This window comes from Muntiacus reevesi, chromosome X (assembly GCF_963930625.1).
Source record: "Muntiacus reevesi chromosome X, mMunRee1.1, whole genome shotgun sequence".
Classification (NCBI taxonomy): Eukaryota; Metazoa; Chordata; class Mammalia; order Artiodactyla; family Cervidae; genus Muntiacus; species Muntiacus reevesi.
Window position 1 is genome coordinate 121,170,227 of NC_089271.1, and position 21,373 is coordinate 121,191,599.

The 21,373-nt window shown below is 43.9% G+C and overlaps 1 protein-coding gene across 12 annotated transcripts in view; it reads left to right on the forward strand.

Moving 5' to 3' along the window:
- Positions 1-226: 226 nt before the first annotated feature.
- Positions 227-21,373, forward strand: part of ZNF280C (zinc finger protein 280C) — a 64,317-nt gene continuing 43,170 nt past the window's right edge. For 7 of the 12 annotated variants that reach the window (XM_065916313.1, XM_065916312.1, XM_065916317.1 and 4 more), the window contains exons 1-4: positions 227-344; positions 8,379-8,424; positions 8,541-8,594; positions 19,666-19,869. In XM_065916313.1, coding sequence (XP_065772385.1) covers positions 8,564-8,594; positions 19,666-19,869 — 235 coding nt within the window. In that variant the 5' untranslated portion in view covers positions 227-344; positions 8,379-8,424; positions 8,541-8,563. Of the gene's footprint in view, positions 345-8,378; positions 8,425-8,540; positions 8,595-18,016; positions 18,082-19,665; positions 19,870-21,373 lie in introns of all 12 variants that reach the window. The other 5 variants (XM_065916310.1, XM_065916311.1, XM_065916309.1 and 2 more) reach the window with 5 other exon arrangements.

Here is a 21,373-nt window from a genome sequence, read left to right on the forward strand (position 1 = left end):
GCCCTGACCCACGGCTTGTAACCCACAGCCCACCACCCACAAGCAGCAGACCGCTGACTTCGAGAATGTGTAAAGCCTTGCACATGTCTACGCCCGCCCTCCCTGGTCAATTAGAAAAGAAACCCGGATGTTTGGGGGGCGGGGGGAGAAGCTGGCGTCTACCCATGAGGCAGCGCGCTTAGTTATATACTTCTGCCCTCTTCTGAGGCACTCATTCCGCTCTGAGAGTCGCCGCGGGCCGTCGCTGTGGCTGCAGTCGCCGCCTAATGTTTTCGCGCTCCTCCCTTCCCTCCTCCTTTTTCTCCTCCTCCGAGTCCCAGTCAGGCTGACCTGCCCCGCTCGCGGTAAGTGTCCCCCGCCTGCGCCGCGCGGAAGCAGGCAGGGGCTCTCCCGCGAGGCTGTGGCCACTTTGCTCCGAGGGCAGTTGAGGTGGCCCGGCTGTGAGGACTGGGTCGAGGGTCTGGATGCTGGCATAGGTCGCCAGGATGGCCCAGGGTGCGGGGGAGGGGACGGACTTGGCGCGGTGGCGGGTGGGCCACCATCTTGCGCCAGCCCGGCGGGGGAGGCATCTCGGAAAGGTAGTTGCTTGGCGGCAGCGTTTGGCCACCCTCAGGTCGGAGCCGCGCGGGTTGCTGCTGCTCCCTCCTCACCCTCGGGGGCCTAAGTGTCGGTCTGTCCCAGACTGGTTTTGGCTTTTCTTTCTGGAGGCAACTCCCTTTGGTCTTTTGTACATATGATGCCTATGTTTGGCGAGACCCGCCCACCCTCAAGGCTCTTCAGTCTTGGGAATAGAGGGGATAGAGGGTCCCGAACTTTCTGGCTCCTGGCCCCCTTGGGCCCTTCCTTTCTGTGCTGACTCCCCCCACCCAGGTTACTGGTCATTCAGTGCTTACACCGTTGTTCTTGCCAAAGGAACTTCTCTCCGCCGTCGTAGAAATCGTGCTCCATTCCGTTATTGTCTAGAGGAGAAGAGCTCTGAGGAGAAACGTGGAGTTAGAGACACAATTTTTTAACTGCGATCGTTGCAGGTTTTACTTAATGAGATGGAAAAAATTATCTCATTCTGAGGTTTTATCTTTCTCTAGACACGGAGGGAGTTCCTCTTAACTTATCTCAAGTTTTAATGCTATTTTAAAAGGAGAGATCGGAGAAGAAAGTGTCAAGTGAACTAGCTTCTACATCCAAGGAGTTCTCTTTGTTTGCAAGAATTTTTTAGGTTTGTTTGGTTTTTTTTTAATCTGTGAGCTTAAATTTTGCTTTTATTATTTTCAGGTTTGAACAGTGATTTTTAATATCTTTTAGTGCCATTAAACATAAAATTAAAACCGAGAAGTAGAGTTTTAACCACAAAATTCTCGTCTTAGCATTTGTGATGTGTCCTGCTTTGGGAGGTTACCGTGAAAATTCAAACTGTCTCCTTAAGCAGAAACTTTACTAAGCCTATGAAGACACCCATTTGCTTATAAAATTAAGGCTATGTGCCCTTGATGTGTTAACATTGGTACAAATCCCACTACAGTTGTATCTTGCATTTATACATTTCATTGCTATCACCTCTTTTGAGGTGGGTTGTGGGGTGTTGATAGAACTGTTTTGAAGTTGAGGAAACAACCTCAAGGAGATTTTACCCTTAGTCCTGCGGTTAAGAGTGATAGAACCAATTCTTGAACCTAGGTCTTCTGACTTCTTAGCCAATGCTCAGTCCACTATATTATGATCCACTTTTTGTAAGAGTGAAGTGGTTAAGGAGGAAAAGCAAGTAGACTCACCTAAAACATATAGGTAGCATTTTTCCATTTTCTTTTCCTTTATATTTAAAATATTTAAGACTTCATATCAAAACAACATTGTAAATCAGCTATACTTAAGTAAAAATTTTTACAAAAGAATTAATATCTTTTCAACTTTTTAGTATTAAAATAATATTATTTCCAAGTATGTTGAAAATTTGAAAAAAGTTCTATGTTGAAGGGGTCCAAATTTCAGCTTCTCCTCTTCAACCCATTTTCATCAGTTCAGTTTTCTAGTCCAATCTAATTTTTTCAGCCTAGGGTTTTACTCCTTGGCAACAGCTCTTTTAGTGGAAAAAGTAAGGGGAATGGATATATATTTCTGTACCTCCTCTTCAATTTGTTTTCTTTATTCAAGAGGACATTTAGAACCATATCAAAATATTTCTGTTCTTCTTATTATACAGGGAAAATACCTAAATGATTAGCAATTTTTGTAAACATTAAATAACCCATAGTTTTAGTGACAGATAAGATATTTATTGGATATTTATATTGAAAATGTTTTATTTCAAAAGTGTTTTTTTTTAAGGTCAGAAGTATTTCACATATTCACTAAATATGTAACCCTGAACAATTTTCTTTTTGCTTCAGAGAAGGACTTAAAATATACATGATTTTCAGTCAGGTTGTTTTAAATAGTGACTCAAGAAGGACTTGGTTTTCTCCATGATTTGTATCAAAAGTGTATCTAGGCCTTTTTAATTCATTCCTTGCAAAGCAGTTTTCTTTTAAGAAGTGTTTTTAATAACCATATATCAAGAAAAGTAGTCATCCCTACATACCATCTGGGTCCAATGGACTACTTTTCTTTCATCTTGTGTATTTTAAGTCATTTTAGAAATAATTGCATAAGAATAAAAAATAGTGAAACCAGTTTTATTAGATAAGTATTAATAAGACATAGTGTACTCCTTTGTATGTTCTTTGAAAAACAAAAAGTACATTTCAGAAATTGCTAAAAGTATCCAATTGTCTTTTTATTAGGACAGATCCTAAAGACATTTGCAAAAATGTAAATCAGTGTCATTCTTATTAATTTTTTGTTTTTGAAAATAGTTATTTTAATTAAAAGTATATGGGCATGTGATGGACTTTTTATTACTTTAAATAAGTTAATATATATTTAATTTTTTCCTCAGTTTCAATTTCTAATATGGTAAGTATAAATAGATATAATCCACATAAACAAAAAGCTCGTTGGAGTCATCAGTAAGATTTAAGAATGAAGAGTGGGCCTGAGATAAAAAGTTTGAGAACTACTAATCTGGTGTTCTTTTATTTGTGACAATATTTTAACAGTTCTATACATGAACTAGAATTTTTGTTTCTTTTTAGTGCTTATATTCACCAACTTGTACGACTTTTAGTAAAGAAGGAAATGAACAAAATAAGGCAAATTACTGTATAATAATTTTTCATGTACTTTATTTAATCTTCCAGTAGTGCTGCAAGGAAGGTATTACTGTTTTCATTTTACAGATAGAAAAACTAAGTTCAAAGAGACCAATTAAATATCCTATAGGTTTGGCAACCAGAAAGTGGTAGACTTCAAACTCCCTCTCAGTTGTTCTGCTCCTATGTCTAGTGTTCCCATAATTGTACTCCATATCTTTACTTGATATTTTCCCTAGTGGTTTAGTTTTACTCCTATAAAATGTGAATTAACAATATATACTTCCTGAGGTTACTTTAGAAATTAGTGATTATAGAATATCTTATGAAACTTCAATTAAGTATTTGTTATATAATTTGGCTTTGAAAGGTCCACTATGCACTAGTCTTTTCTCCAAGTTGTATCTTTTACATGTGAATTGCAATAAAAACATTTCCTTATAGATAAAATCTTTACTCTGAGTATGATATAAAAATTACTTTGCAGAAAGTATATTTTATTAGAATGGTGGTCCATCTCAAAAGCTAATGTTAAAATGTTTTAAAATATAGACAAGCTTTGCAAAATACTGTGCTAATGATTTTAAATCTTAATGTCAAGTAGTTGTTTTCTACATGTAGATGAATTATGAAAGTCAACTGAGACAAAAGTTGAAAACTTAAATTAGGGAAGAAATAGTAAAATTATTAAAGATCTGCTCAAAATGTACATAGACTCAAAGTATACCTGTGCTCAGGCTTTCAAAAAATAATTTCTACAATATAAAAACTTCTTAGACAAAGACAAGACGATGAGTCTATGTTTTTCTTCTAAATTATATATGATTTGCTTTCAAGACCTGGTTTGAGAGTTTGAATTGTTCTTAGGTGCCAGTGAAGTTGTCTAATAAACCACGGTATAATACAGTGTTTCTTGGATTTGAGTACAGTACCAATAAAGTCGTATTATAAGGAAAACATTTTCACAGATACCCTCTTACTTAAAACAGTTAAATATTCTTAGAATGCTTGTACAGTCATAAAATAATCAGGACTGCAAAATCAATACTATTCAAATCAACCTTACAGCACTGAATACTACACTTTGATGAAACAAAGTCACTAACTACTTCAATTGAGTTTTTCACACCCATAATTCATATCTATCTAGGTAGTAGCAAGAATTTTCTATTTAAATTTTTTCAGTACCTTCATTTCTCTGTATAAACTGTTATTTTTCCCTTTATTTAGTACAAATACATCATTTAGATATTGTTTCTCTCTGTTCTTTTATTAGGTACCAGCAGTAAAAGTAATAGTACTTGATGACAATGCAGTAGTAAATATAGACAAAAACATGAGTACTGATATAATAAAACAATTCAACTTCTGAGTGTTTACCCAGAGGACACAAAAACACTAACTCAAAAAGATATCTCCACCCCCATGTTCACTGCAGCATTATTATAATGTTATTATTTAATAACCAAGACATGGAAAAATCTAAGTGTCCATCTTTTGATGAATGAATAGAGAAAATATGGAATATTATTCCACATTATTCCATGGAATATTATTCAGCTATTAAAATGAAGGAAATCCTGCCATTTGCAACAACATGAGTGGACCTTTAAGGCATTATGCTAAGTCAAAGAAAGACAAATAACTTGTGATCTCCCTTGTGTGTGGAATCTTTACAACATACACACACTTCATAGACACAGAACACAGATTGGGGGAGGGGAGGACAAAATTGGGTGAAGGTGGTCAAAAGGTACAGACTTCTAATTACAGAATAAGTCCTGGGGATGTAATATAGTATGGCGTGACTACAATTAATAAGACTGTGCTGGGTATTTGAAAGTTGCTAAGAGAGCAGGGGGCTTCCCAGTGGTAAAAGAATCCGCCTGCCAAGTCAGGAGATGCAGGTTCAATCAGTGGGTGGAGAAGATCCCTTGGAGTAGGAAGTGGCAACCCATTCCTGTATTCTTGCCTGAAAAATTCCGTGACAGAGGAGCCTGGCGGGCTACAGTCCATGGGGTTGAAAAGAATCAGACACAACTGAGCACACAGGCTACTGCAAGAGAGTAGCTCTTAAAAGACCTCATGACACACACACACTCACAACAACTGTAATGATAGATGTTAATTAGACTTACTCTGGTGATCATTTTGCAATATATACACGTATCACATCAGAACTTGAATGTCTCCCTGTTCTACCTTCTTTTTCTCTACTCTGTAATCTTATCGCTTTGCTATTCTTTGTTGGTGTCTTTCTTAGGTAGTCTTTCTCCATGTAGTCTTTTTCCATCACCACCAGGATTATATCCTGTCAGCTTATTATATGCCTAACAGCTTTATTCAGCTATAATTTACATAATGTACAATTCACCCATTTGAAGTGTACAATTCAATGATTTTAGTACATCCACAGTGCTGTGCAATTATCACCACAATCAAATTTAAAACATTTTCATCACCTTGTGAAGAAACCTTACATCCATTAGGAGTCACTCATTTACTCCCCAATCCTCCCAGCTGTAAGCGACCACTACTCTATTTTCTGTTTTTATGAATTTGCCATTTCTGGAGATTTCATATGAATGAAATCATACAGTACGTATTCTTTCTCACTAGCTTCTTTCAGTTAGTATAATCTCAAGATCCATCCATCCATTTTGTAGTATGTACCAGTACTTCATTCTTTCTATGACTATATTATTTCCTTGTATAGGTATATCACATTTTGTTTCTCCATTAATCAGGCATTTGTATTGCTCACTTTTTTGCTGTTATCAATAGTACTGCTATGAATGTTCATCTACATGTTTTTGTGTGGACAGACGTGTTCAATTCTCTCTTGCTAGGAGTGGAATTGCTGGGTTATGTGTTAACTTTTTGCCTTTTCATAGTGTCTAGGGGGAAAAGGGAGAAGAGGGCAGCAGAGAATGAGATGGTTAGATAGTATCACTGACTCAGTGGACATGGATTTGAGCAAACTCCGAGAGATAGTGAAGGACAGGGAAGCCTGGTGTGCTGCAGTCCATGGGGTTGCAAAGAATTGGACACGACTTAGCTAAGGAAACAAGAACAAGTATTAATTTTAAGTCTTAAGTTTGTGACTGCCAAAGTGTTTTCCACAGTGTCTGCATCATTTTATATTCTTACCAACAGTATATGAAGGTTCCAGTTTCTCCATATGCTGGCCAACACTTGTTATTAATCTATTCTTTTTAGTTACAACCATCCTAGTGAGTGAAATGGCATCTTGATATTTTCAAGTATTTCATCTTGTAAAATGCACATAACATACAATTTACTATTGTAATTCTTTTAATCCACAGATTTTTTTAATTTTTGTAGAATTAACTCTTAAAAGATAGCTGAATTTTAGATGTATAAGAGCTGAAACAAGATATATATATATATATATATATATATATATATATATATAAAATAATTATTTATACATGCAGTCTCCAAAGCCTGAATGGATAATGCTCCAAGAGGTCTTTCATTAGTCAGTTACTTGAAATTCATTTTCCCCTGCATAAGACCAGTCTATTGAATTTGGGCATCCCTACCTGAGTCAGTAGCTGAGGTGGAGAGTTCTCTTCTGCTTATTTTGGTGTCAACTCCGAGTTGCAGAACCTGGAGACCCTTTGGAGTTGCTATTATAGGAATGCTAAGGTACTCCTTACATATTTTGCTAGATATTCCATTTCTCTAACAAATGACTTAATTTCTCATAGAATTCTTTGCCTTGCCACCAAAGCTCTGAAGTGACGATCTGAGAGTTTTTTGTGGTGATCACTTTGGGGAGGCTTAACTGCTTTATTGGGTAATGTAGCTTTAAAGTTATGATTCTAATGGCATCTGAGAGTGTTTATGAATGCACTGATTGAGGCTCTTTGGTGGCTACTATTGGCCTCAAAAGTTATCTCTGTAGTCATAGGCAGTAGATATGACTTGTTTATATAGACTACTTGTACATTTAGTACTAATGTAGGCCTTTTGTACCAAACAATATTGTTTATGATCATTTAATAAAAGGGTTCTATATGAATTTCAAAGGCTGTACAGTGGTGACTCTTAAAAAATACTTTCCATTCTTCATAGTAGTAGGTCCTTAATGCTGAGCAAGAATTGTCATGAATCTATGTACTTGACATATGCATTAACCTTAATTGTAGTTTAGGGACAAGCAATAACTATTCAAATAATTCAGTTCAGAGGTTTCAATAGCCACACCTCAGAACTAGGGACATTTAAGTACAGAATTCACTAGAGAATTTTATAATGGTAACTCAGACATTTCTACCAGTAACTTCTTCTGGAGTTAAGTTTTTTTTCCCTTTGATCTAATGATTAAAGGAAATGATTTGAAATTGGAAGAAGCAAGAAAGCTTGCTTTTGCTAGTCTGAGGATAATCAGTTAACTGTTTATCTAAATACTTTAGATTATTGATGTTTAAATTTTAACTTTTTTAAATAGCTGAAATTTTTTAAGCATACTTATCTTGTATGTAAAAAAATATATGTGCATGAGAATTCAGAACAGAAGTTATTGTTTTAAAAAAGCAATTTAAATGTTTTTTGAAAATGTTTAAATGTTTTAAAAAGCCCAAAGAAACATAGACATTAGATCATAAACTTGTGAAAGTAAGTACTATGATTTATCTATCAATTTTTCCCCTAGAATTGAGCACATTACATTGAGTGCAGAAGGAAATGAGTAATTTTTTAATGAATTAATCTATGATAAAATGTGTCCAACTAATTTTCTGTTCCTTTCAGTTAACATTGGTAAGAGACCAAAAAAAAAAACCCTTAAAATTTCCTTTGAATGCATTTTAAAAATAATATTATTTCTGAAATGTGAAGAATAACAGTTAAAAATTAATGTTACTTAGCATTTCAAACTCAGATTTACTAAAACATGTATTACAGGGTCATTACTCATTTTTATAGGATGCCTTTCAAAAATTATTTGTAATTAAATAATTTATCAGATTTCTTCAAGTAATAAATGCTATTTACATTCAGGATTTTATTTAAAAAATTTTCATTCAGGAATGAACCAGTTATGGAAAGTGAGTAATATGTAAATATCAAACTCAAAAGGTAAACTGTTTATAGAGAAGAATATTTAATGTGTTAGCATTTAATTTAACAAATCCACCCTAATAGTAAGTATCTTTACTTTTATAGGGCAGAAAACTAAGACCTAACTTGCTACCTTGTCTGGAGTCACATGGTGAGTTTCTGGAAATTGAAATTAGACCCAACGATTTTTGAAACCCAAATATCATGTTTCAATATATTTGGTGTTACTTAAAGTGACTCATAAAATTGATTGATGTCATGTGTTAGTGCTTAGGTGACTCTGCAACTTGATGGACGACGACACCTCTTTTCAACCAAAAAGTAAGTATTGCTGCTGCAAGTGATACTAGTCTACTTGGTTCTTGTATCGATAACCTTGCTTCATAAGAAAATGTGAGAGAGACGGAGGTGGGCATATTGAAAAAAAAACACAAAAAAACTCTTAAATTTATTGTAGTAATCTGTGTAGTTGCTAAGTTGTGTCCGACTCTTTGCGACCCCATGGACTGTAGCCTGCCAGGTTCCCCTGTCCATGGGATTCTCCAGACAAGAATACTGGAGTGGGTTGCCATTTCCTCTTCCAGGATTGTAGTAATACTATATAAAAAAAGAACTACATACAAAAAAAATGTCAGTAAAATAGAAATGAGGTGTTTCTTCCTCATCTCCAGAGTTAATTATTATATATGTTTGGTATACATAAGCACAAACTTTTTTCTATGTGTAGACAAAAATATAAATTATTACCAAATAAGATCATATTATAGATACTATTACGTGCCCTTAAAATTTTTTACTCAGCAGTCTATCTTGAATATAGTGATAGTGTCAGAACCCAGTTAATAAGAATATGAAAGACTTATGTATCTACAATTAAGACCATGGTATTAACACAGATATAATTTTTTTGTTATCAGTATACATGGGTCTCTCATTTTTCTTAATTTGGCATTCCCTGACTTTGCCTAGTTTCTTAGCCCTTATATTACCATATTACCTTATATTACCAATTACCAATTACCTTATATTGCCAGTAAGTGCTTACTGCATATCCAGTAGACTGCTGTGTATAGGAGGAAATGTAAAGGGAGAAGAAACTATGTTCTCTACTCTCAAGGAGCTTACTTTGGAGTTAGACATGTACGGTGATATATGGCAGAAAAGAAACCAATATTACAAAGCAATTATCCTTCAATTAAAAATAAATAAATTTAAAAAAAAGAAACAGCGAGGGATTTCCCTGGTGGTCCAGTAGTAAGAGTCCACTTGCCAATGCAGGGGACACAGGTTCGATCCCTGGTCCAGGAAAATGGGGACAGCTAAGCCGGCTCGCCCAAGCTGTTTGACCAAACATGGGCCTCTAGAGCCCATGCTCTGCCACAAATGAAGCCACCAAAATGAGAAGCCCGCTCACCACAACTAGAGAAAGCCCGTGTGCAACAATGAAGGCTCAGTGCAGCCAAATAAGTAAAATCAATTAGATTTAAAAATAAATGAAAATAAATAAAAGATAAATTTTAAATAGCATTATCTAATTAAAAAAAGGATATCATCATCTAAGTCAGAACCCTGGAGTGTTATTAGTTTGTTTTGTTTTTATTTTTTCAAAGTTGTCACCCCATCCACATCTCACTCCATATATCTAGCTAAGAGTGAGAGAACAAGCAATAAAGGAGGTGTGCATACTGGGCCTCTGTACTCCCTGTTTTTTTTTTTTCTCACAACATCCACTTTCAATAGTTTAGTTGTTAGAAATAATTACTTCCATGTTTCTAAAATTTTAAAATACTGCTGTCTCTTGAGTTTTTGCCATTATCTAATGATTTCCTTCAAGGAATAGCAGGATTTTAATTTTCTTACACTGAACCACCCCCTAAGCATCTCCCAATGTAGTTATTTCTCAATTTCTAGTTAAGTCATATTTGATGTTTTTATTGTGATGACCACATAACAAACATTGTTTTCTGATGTATCCAGCAAATTAAATTTTTTTTGGTTTTTAAAATTCACTAAATTTTACTAGAATCTATAGCCAAGTCCTCTCAAACCCTTCTGTCACCTCTTAACTTGATTTTCTACATGTTAAAACTTGTCAGATAATCTAATAATTTCAGTGTGTGTGTGTTGTGTGTGTGTGCATGCGCATGCGCGCATGCACACATGCATGTGTTTGGTCTCCTAGAGACATTCCTCCTGGGAGTAATGTTCAATTCTATTCTGGCAGGTTGTTCTCTAGACTTGAAATAGCTATTGCCCTGGGACTTTCTTTTGTCTTTGTATTGTTTTGGATATTATGTTTTCTGCATTCCATTGTCTTCCTCCTTAAGTCTCATATTTTGATATGGTCTTCCTAAGAAAATAAGGGTGAATGGGAGGTAAATTTTGTGTGGTGTTGCTGGCCTTTATTCCTTTTTTTTTTTTTGCTATCTAATGCATGTCCATTTATTTTACACTTACTAAAGAAATCACCCACCCTCTGCCCCATCCCCCCCAAGACAGTCTCTTTTTACACCTAAAAACTAAAACCAAATGAAGATAGACAAGTTAATTTCAGTACAATTATTTTTCAATGAAGCTGTCATAATTAGAGTTTAAATTTCTTACAAGTGACCAATGTCCAAGTGCTGTGCTTAGTTGCTCAGTCCAGTCTGACTCTTCACGACCCATGGACTGTAGCCCACCAGGCTCCTCTGTCCCTGAGGATTCTCCAGGCAAGAATACTGGAGTGGGTTGCCATGCCCTCCTCCAGGGAATATTCCCAACCCAGGGATTTAACCCAGGCCTCCCACATTTTAGGCTGATTCTTTAGCATCTGAGCCACCAGGGAAGCCCAATGTTCGAGTGACTTATAAGGAAATCCTGATTACATAGGGAAATCCTGATTATTGACCATATTACAAGTTAAAAAATTCTAGTACAAAAATAGCCTGTGTGCTGAAATAGGCTTTCCTTTTACATAGGTCTCAGGTTTGTCTATATAATCCGCTAATGTCTTGGGTTTTTTTCTTAACAAATGGCTCTTTCATCAAAGGTGAAGCAGCCTGGCACCCCTGATGGTGTCTGGGCTGGGTCTGCCCGGGGCCGTGCTGGAGATAGCAGGCCTGGGCATGCATCACTGGTCTGGGGGCAGCAGGGCAGGGACCCAACTCCACTCCAAGCCCTGGAAGGAGGGAAGACGTGGGCAGAGCTGCCTAGGACAGAGGCTCTGTGCAGGACAGCTCACCTCCTGTGGCATCAGTGGCCAGTGCAGCCCTGCTTTCACTGTGTGGGGGAAGTGGCGAGCAGGCTACTTGTCTGTAAGGAGGTTGAGCTTCTCCTGGCACTCAGTGAATAGGTGCTGGAAGCTGAAGTTCTGTAGACTCCCACTGACTTCAGTGGAAGTGTGACCAGCCCCAATAAGTCCTTGCACTATTTCCAGGAGTTGGTATTCAAACCCTTTGTTCACGAGGTAATGCGCGTGAGATGAGGTACCGCAAAAGAGGGGGTACCATGAGAGGAGATACCGCGAGAGGATGTACCATGTGAGAGGACGTACCATGCGAGAAGACGTAGCGCATGCACGAGAGGACATGCCGTGAATAGCGGAGCCAGTGGACAGGAGGTACTGTATGAGAGGACATACCGTGCATAGCGGAGCCAGTGGCAGAGCCACAAAAGAGGGGTGTACTGCAAGAGAGGTGGGTACCGCGAGAGAGGACATACTGCGCGAGAGCACGTGCCACATGTAGAGGCAGTAGTGGGTGAGAGGACTTCCTGCGCATAGGCCAGTGGTGCTATCGCAAGAGAGGGGGGTGCCTCGAGGTGGGGGGAGGGGCAGCACGAGAGAGGAGATACCGCGAGAGAGAACGTCACGTGCGAGAGCGCGAACGACGTGTATGGGCGGTACTATATGAGAGGACATACTCTGCATAGCGGAGCCAGTAGCGGTACCGCAAAAGATGGGTGTACTGCAAGAGAGGTGGGTACCGCAAGAGAGGACATACTGCGCGAGAGCGGGTGCCGCGTGTAGAGGCAGCAGTGGGGGACAGGGCATAACTGCGCCTAGGCCAGTGGTGCTATCGCGAGAGGAGGTACTGCGAGTGGGGGGAGGGGTACCGCGAGAGAGAACGTCGCGTGCGAGAGCGGGGGCCACGTGTATGGGCAGTACTATATGAGAGGACATACTGTGCATAGCGGAGCCAGTGGCGGTACCGCAAAAGAGGGCTGTACTGCAAGAGAGGTGGGTCCCGCGAGAGAGGACATACTGCGCGAGCAGGTGCGGCGTGTAGAGGCAGCAGTGGGGGACAGGGCATAACTGCGCCTAGGCCAGTGGTGCTATCGCTAGAGGAGGTACCGCGAGTGGGGGGAGGGGTACTGCGAGAGAGGAGATACCGCGAGAGAGAACGTTGCCTGCGAGAGCGGGGGCCACGTGTATGGGCGGTACTATATGGAGGACATACTGTGCATAGCGGAGCCAGTGGCGGTACCGCCAAAGAGGGGTGCACTGCAAGAGAGGTGGGTCCCGCGAGAGAGGACATACTGCGCGAGAGCGGGTGCCACGTGTAGAGGCAGTAGTGGGTGAGAGGACATCCTGCGCATAGGCCAGTGGTGCTATCGCAAGAGCGGGGGTGCCTCGAGATGGGGGGAGGGGCAGCGCGAGAGAGGAGATACCGCGAGAGAGAACGTCACGTGCGAGAGCGCGAACGACGTGTAGAGGCGGTACTGTATGAGAGGACATACGTGCATAGCGGAGCCAGTAGTGGTACCACAAAAGAGGGGTGCACTGCAAGAGAGGTGGGTACCGCAAGAGAGGACGTACCGCGCCAGAGTGGGTGCCGCGTGTAGAGGCAGCACTGGGGGACAGGGCATAACTGCGCCTAGGCCAGTGGTGCTATTGCTAGAGGAGGTACCGCGAGTGGGGGGAGGGGTACCGCGAGAGAGGAGATACCGCGAGAGAGAACGTCGCGTGCGAGAGCGGGGGCCAAGTGTATGGGCGGTACTATATGAGAGGACATACTCTGCATAGCGGAGCCAGTGGCGGTACCGCAAAAGATGGGTGTACTGCAAGAGAGGTGGGTCCCTCAAGAGAGGACATACTGCGCGAGAGCGGGTGCCGCGTGTAGAGGCAGCAGTGGGGGACAGGGCATAACTGCGCCTAGGCCAGTGGTGCTATCGCGAGAGGAGGTACTGCGAGTGGGGGGAGGGGTACCGCGAGAGAGAACGTCGCGTGCGAGAGCGGGGGCCACGAGTATGGGCAGTACTATATAAGAGGACATACTGTGCATAGCGGAGCCAGTGGCGGTACCGCAAAAGAGGGCTGTACTGCAAGAGAGGTGGGTCCCGCGAGAGAGGACATCCTGCGCGAGCAGGTGCGGCGTGTAGAGGCAGCAGTGGGGGACAGGGCATAACTGCGCCTAGGCCAGTGGTGCTATCGCGAGAGGAGGTACCGCGAGTGGGGGGAGGGGTACCGCGAGAGAGGAGATACTGCGAGAGAGAACGTCGCGTGCGAGAGCAGGGGCCACGTGTATGGGCGGTACTATATGAGAGGACATACTGTGCATAGCGGAGCCAGTGGCGGTACCGCAAAAGAGGGCTGTACTGCAAGAGAGGTGGGTCCCGCGAGAGAGGACATACTGCGCGAGCAGGTGAGGCGCGTAGAGGCAGTAGTGGGTGAGAGGACATCCTGCGCATAGGCCAGTGGTTCTATCGCAAGAGAGGGGGTGCCTCGTGGTGGGGGGAGGGGCAGCGCGAGAGAGGAGATACCGCGAGAGGGAACGTCACGTGCGAGAGCGCGAACGACGTGTAGAGGTGGTACTGTATGAGAGGACATACTGTGCATAGCGGAGCCAGTAGTGGTACCACAAAAGAGGGGTGCACTGCAAGAGAGGTGGGTACCGCAAGAGAGGACGTACCGCACCAGAGCGGGTACCACGTGTAGAGGCAGTAGTGGGGGACAGGGCATAACTGCGCCTAGGCCAGTGGTGCTATCGCGAGAGGAGGTACCGCGAGTGGGGGGAGGGGTACCGCGAGAGAGGAGATCCCGCGAGAGAGAACGTCGCGTGCGAGAGCGGGGGCCACGTGTATGGGCGGTACTATATGGGTACTATATGAGAGGACATACTCTTCCTAGCGGAGCCAGTGGCGGTACCGCAAAAGAGGGCTGTACTGCAAGAGAGGTGGGTCCCGCGAGAGAGGACATACTGCGCGAGAGCGGGTGCCGCGTGTAGAGGCAGCAGTGGGGGACAGGGCATAACTGCGCCTAGGCCAGTGGTGCTATCGCGAGAGGAGGTACCGAGAGTGGGGGGAGGGGTAGTGCGAGAGAGGAGATACCGCGAGAGAGAACGTCACGTGCGAGAGCAGGGGCCACGTGTATGGGCGGTACTATATGAGAGGACATACTCTGCATAGCGGAGCCAGTGGCGGTACCGCAAAAGAGGGGTGTACTGCAAGAGAGGTGGGTCCCGTGAGAGAGGACATACTGCGCGAGCAGGTGCGGCGTGTAGAGGCAGTAGTGAGGGACAGGGCATAACTGCGCCTAGGCCAGTGGTGCTATCGCGAGAGGAGGTACCGAGAGTGGGGGGAGGGGTACTGCGAGAGAGGAGATCGCGCGAGAGAGAACGTCACGTGCGAGAGCGCTAACGACGTGTAGAGGCGGTACTGTATGAGAGAACATAAGTGCATAGCGGAGCCAGTAGTGGTACCACAAAAGAGGGGTGCACTGCAAGAGAGGTGGGTACCGCAAGAGAGGACGTACCGCGCCAGAGCGGGTGCCGCGTGTAGAGGCAGCAGTGGCGGACAGGGCATAACTGCGCCTAGGCCAGTGGTGCTATCGCTAGAGGAGGTACCGCGAGTGGGGGGAGGGGTACTGCGAGAGAGGAGATACCGCGAGAGAGAACGTCGCGTGCGAGAGCGGGGGCCACGTGTATGGGCGGTACTATATGAGAGGACATACTCTGCATAGCGGAGCCAGTGGCGGTACCGCAAAAGAGGGGTGTACTGCAAGAGAGGTGGGTCCCGCGAGAGAGGACATACTGCTCGAGCAGGTGCGGCGTGTAGAGGCCGCAGTGGGTGAGAGGACATCCTGCGCATAGGCCAGTGGTTCTATCGCAAGAGAGCGGGTGCCTCGTGGTGGGGGGAGGGGCAGCGCGAGAGAGGAGATCCCGCGAGAGAGAACGTCGCGTGCGAGAGCGGGGCCACGTGTATGGGCGGTACTATATGAGAGGACATACTGTGCATAGCGGAGCCAGTGGCGGTACCGCAAAAGAGGGGTGCACTGCAAGAGAGGTGGGTACCGCAAGAGAGGACGTACCGCACCAGAGTGGGTACCACGTGTAGAGGCAGTGGGGGACAGGGCATAACTGCGCCTAGGCCAGTGGTGCTATCGCGAGAGGAGGTACCGCGAGTGGGGGGAGGGGTACCGCGAGAGAGGAGATCCCGCGAGAGAGAACGTCGCGTGCGAGAGCGGGGCCACGTGTATGGGCGGTACTATATGAGAGGACATACTGTGCATAGCGGAGCCAGTGGCGGTACCGCAAAAGAGGGGTGCACTGCAAGAGAGGTGGGTACCGCAAGAGAGGACGTACCGCGCCAGAGCGGGTGCCGCGTGTAGAGGCAGCAGTGGCGGACAGGGCATAACTGCGCCTAGGCCAGTGGTGCTATCGCGAGAGGAGGTACCGCGAGTGGGGGGAGGGGTACCGCGAGGGAGGAGATCCCGCGAGAGAGAACGTCGCGTGCGAGAGCGGGGCCACGTGTATGGGCGGTACTATATGAGAGGACATACTGTGCATAGCGGAGCCAGTGGCGGTACTGCAAAAGAGGGGTGTACTGCAAGAGAGGTGGGTCCCGCGAGAGAGGACATACTGCGCGAGCAGGTGCGGCGTGTAGAGGCAGTAGTGGGTGAGAGGACATCCTGCGCATAGGCCAGTGGTTCTATCGCAAGAGAGGGGGTGCCTCGTGGTGGGGGAAGGGGCAGCGCGAGAGAGGAGATACCGCGAGAGGGAACGTCACGTGCGAGAGCGCGAACGACGTGTAGAGGCGGTACTGTATGAGAGGACATACTGTGCATAGCGGAGCCAGTAGTGGTACCACAAAAGAGGGGTGCACTGCAAGAGAGGTGGGTACCGCAAGAGAGGACGTACCGCACCAGAGTGGGTACCACGTGTAGAGGCAGTGGGGGACAGGGCATAACTGCGCCTAGGCCAGTGGTGCTATCGCGAGAGGAGGTACCCCGAGTGGGGGGAGGGGTACCGCGAGAGAGGAGATACCGCGAGAGAGAACGTCGCGTGCGAGAGCGGGGGCCACGTGTATGGGCGGTACTGTATGAGAGGACATACTCTGCATAGCGGAGCCAGTGGCGGTACCGCAAAAGAGGGGTGTACTGCAAGAGAGGTGGGTCCCGCGAGAGACGACATACTGCGCGAGAGCGGGTGCCGCGTGTAGAGGCAGCAGTGGGGGACAGGGCATAACTGCGCCTAGGCCAGTGGTGCTATCGCGAGAGGAGGTACCGAGAGTGGGGGGAGGGGTACTGCGAGAGAGGAGATACCGCGAGAGAGAACGTCGCGTGCGAGAGCAGGGGCCACGTGTATGGGTGGTACTATATGAGAGGACATACTGTGCATAGCGGAGCCAGTGGCGGTACCGCAAAAGAGGGCTGTACTGCAAGAGAGGTGGGTCCTGCGAGAGAGGACATACTGCGCGAGAGCGGGTGCTGCGTGTAGAGGCAGTAGTGGGTGAGAGGACATCCTGCGCATAGGCCAGTGGTGCTGTCGCAAGAGAGGGGGTGCCTCGATGTGGGGGGAGGGGCAGCGCGAGAGAGGAGATACCGCGAGAGAGAACGTCACGTGCGAGAGCGCGAACGACGTGTAGAGGCGGTACTGTATGAGAGGACATACTGTGCATAGCGGAGCCAGTAGTGGTACCACAAAAGAGCGGTGCACTGCAAGAGAGGTGGGTACCGCAAGAGAGGACGTACCGCGCCAGAGTGGGTGCCGCGTGTAGAGGCAGCACTGGGGGACAGGGCATAACTGCGCCTAGGCCAGTGGTGCTATCGCGAGAGGAGGTACCGAGAGTGGGGGGAGGGGTACCGCGAGAGAGGAGATACCGCGAGAGAGAACGTCGCGTGCGAGAGCAGGGGCCACGTGTATGGGCGGTACTATATGAGAGGACATACTCTGCATAGCGGAGCCAGTGGCGGTACCGCAAAAGAGGGGTGTGCTGCAAGAGAGGTGTGTACCCCGAGAGAGGACATACTGCCCGAGAGGGGGTGCCGCGTGTAGAGGCCGTAGTGGGTGAGAGGACATTCTGCGCATAGGCCAGTGGTGCTATTGCAAGCAAGGGGGTGCCTAGAGGTGGGGGGAGGGGTACCGCGAGAGTCGAAATACCGCGAGAGAGAACGTCCCATGCGAAAGCAGGAACGTCGATAGAGGCATTATCGCGTGAGAGAGCATACTGTGCGTAGCGGAGCCACTGGTGGTACTCATGGCTGGAGCGGATGATTAGCGCTGCTGCGACCTGACTGTCCAGGTAGGCTAGGGTGGTTTGTTGTAGCCCCATGGAAGGCACGGAGAAGAGCTAGGTCGCCTGACTCCGCAGCAGGTGGAGGCGCGGCCCTGGCCTGTGACTAACGGTTGGGAGCACATCATGGCGTCCTGGGCCGGTAGGCAGCTCCTGAAGTCTTCGCACTGGCCCAGTGAGTCCTATTTGTCAGAGACCCGGTTCCACACAGAAAGTGACGGGCTGAAGTAGTTGACCTTGCTGTCCAACAGGTTCATCACGGGAATCTCGTGCTGCGTCAGCAAGACCTGAGACACCAATATGTCGCTTCCTGCCGGTACGGAGTGGAGCAACTCCTTGTTGCTAATCTTTATTCTTTTTTTTTAATTCTTGATGAAAAAATATGTAATTTTATGCTTGATAAAAATTGTCTGGGTATAGAATGCTAAATTGAAAAAATTATTTTCACTTTAAGATTTTTAAAATCATTTTTCTAACTTTCTCCTCTCAGATTTTAGGATATTCTGTTTATCTCCAGCATTTTGAAGTTTCATGATTTGTCCATCTACTGTAGGTTTTTTCTTGATTATTGTAGTAGGTGCTAGTGGGTCCTTTTATTTGGAGAATTTATGTCCTTTAGAACTGGAAATTTTTTCTTGTATTTTTCCTTTTATTATATTCCCTGTCCTTTTCCTTTTTTTTTTTCCCCTGGGACTTTCATTAGGTGAGTTGTAGTTTTGAAACTGATTTATCACAAATTTTTCTTCTCTATTTAGCATAGGTATATTTTTTGTCTTTTAGTTCCACTTATGGTCTGTTTGGGGCTTCCCTGGTGGCTCAGCAGTGAAGAATCCACCTAGGCAGTGGGAGCCGCTAGAGAGATACCCTGGAGGAGGGCAAGGCAACCCCCTCCACTATTCTTGGCGGGAGCATCCCTGGGACAGAGGAACCTGGGAGGCTACTGTCCATAGGGTCACAAAGAGTCAGACATGACTGAAGCAATTTAGCACTGCACCATGTGTGCGTGCGCCGACGGCATGGGATATTTACTCAATTTTGGCACTTTATTTTTCTTCCCATAGCATGGGATATTTACTCAATTTTGGCACTTTATTTTTCTTCACTGAATTTTGACTATTTTGTTTTTAATCTATTAGCTCTGAATATTAATTTTTATAGCATTCCTGTCTTACATCTTTAAAATGCTGATTATAATCTCTAATATTTTTTCTTGTCTTCAGTACTACCTGTGTTTTAATGTCCTTTGACCTGTTTTATTGCTTTGGTCTTTCACATTGGAGATTTTAATCATATTTCTGGTGCTTATTGGGAGTCTGTCCAATATTTAAAAATGAGTCACTTAAGGTGCTTCCTGGTAGGTCTTTGTGATTGGTCAGCACTTATAGACAGGTGGTACCCACAGTATGTTCTTTACTTAGTTTCTTCAAGTGAGAAATGCTGCATTGGGATGGAATAAGCTTCACTTAATTATCCTATTTTTGTTCTAGCACTTCATCCCTGTGTTGCCCTGTGCCTAGTGTCCCTGAATCTGGTTCAGTTTTCCTAGTATCTCTCTCACCTGTTGCTACTTATTCTCAGTTTATTTCCCTTTTGTTATTATAATACAGAAGTGTCTGGAGTTTTTTTTCAGATAAAAACTCACTTTGATTGGATTTGATTGTTCCTAAAATTTATTAGCCACTAAATATTGTCATCCATTATCTTCCTAGTTAGCTTAATTTTACTAGTTTAGATCTTAGAGATTGGGTTCTGAGTTTCATATTTTTGTTACCGTTTCTGACTTTAAAATTTCAGTTCAATTATTGGTATTAGACTTAGTAAAGTACATCTTAAATATCATACTATGGATTACAAAAAAAATATTTAGAAAAATAAAATTTGATTCTTTTTTGAAAATTAGATAATTCCAGAATGGCAGAACTGTTTATGGAATGTGAAGAAGAAGAGTTGGAACCTTGGCAGAAGAAAATAGAAACTAAGGAGGAAGATGATGATAAGCTAGAAACTAAGGAGGAAGATGATGATAAGCAAGAAACTAAGGAGGAAGATGATGATGAGCTGATCTTTGTTGGAGCGATACCAGGTTCAAAATCACCTGTTTCAAGTAAGCATTTACTTTCAGTGAAGCAAAGTTTCAACAGATGTTGTTCCTAGTGGAAAATGTGGGACTGTCTTATATGTCCTTGTTACATTATAAGGTGCTGGACGTGAGAGGAGAATATAGCGGTCAGTAAGAATCTGTGAGAATCAGGAGGAGAATGTGGTTAGGAACTTGAATAAGGAGGTGTGAGAGGTAAAAATATATGAGAGAAAAGGAAAATGTTAACTGAGTTACCTAAACGTTAAGATTGCTTAACAGCATTGTAGACCTTTTGAGATTAGAAATCATAATTTTATTGGAGCCAAGTCATCTATTTACCTGTTGATTTGTTAATTTTTCTTTTTCTCCCCTAAGCACAAATGTACCTAGAAAAGGAAGTGTTGGAATGCTTTGTTTAAAACATCAGACTACTAAATAAGTTTGTGTTAGTCTCTGATAGAGTTTCTGACACCCAGTCAACTGCCTCATCAGTGTCTTTTTGATTTATGTCTACAAAATAAAAAGGCTCTGGTTTGTATATCAACATGAGCAGTAGCTTCTGGCCACACCCATCTTTCATCAAGTCCTGATTATATTCATGAAGAATATACAGTGACTTGATTTTCAGCCAGTATACTGGGATGATGCAGGCAGTCAGCACACTTAATCCCCATGGCTTTCTGGGAGAATGTCAGATACCTTTGTGGTTTTGTATTAATTAGATTTGACATTGTTATAATGTAAAAATGAAGATATTAATGACACTTGTTAAATGTCCAATCAATTCCCTGGTGGCTCAGAAAGTAAAGAATCTGCCTGCAATGCAGAAAACCTGGATTTGATCCTTGAGTTGGGAAGATAGATCCCCTGGAGAAGGGAATGGCAATCCACTACTCCAGTATTCCTGCCCAGAGAATTACGTGGAAAGAGGAGCCTGGTGGGATACAGTCTATGAGTGAGTGAGTGAAGTTGCTCAGTCGTGTCCGACTCTTTGCGACCCCATGGACTGTAACCTACCAGGTTCCTTTATCCATGGGATTTTCCAGGCAAGAATACTGGAGTTGGCTGCCATTTCCTTCTGCAGGAGATCTTCCTGACCCAGGGGTTGAACCCAGGTCTCTCACATTGTAGGCAGATGCTTTACCATCTGAGCCACCAGGGAAGTCCAAACAGAGTCCATGGGGTCACCACAGAGTCGGACACAACTGAGTGGCTAATGCTAAAACAAACAACAACAAAAAGGCCTATTAGAATTGTGTAAAATTCAGAGGAATAGCATTTAGTTTCAGTGGTGAATGAAGAAACAGTCTTTCTCATTATATTTACCTCTGTTAAGCCAGGAGAATTTACCAAAGAATGTAGCCAGCATACCAGTATTTTCTTACTATGGCTGTGCATATTAGTGTGGTTTAGAGAAAGAGTTTTAATTTTCTGAAAGCCTAGTTCTTGTTTCTCTGTCTCTAAACTTGGAATAGCACTTCTATTCAGTTATCAAAGGTAGAATAATTTAGTTTAATTCTCAGTATCA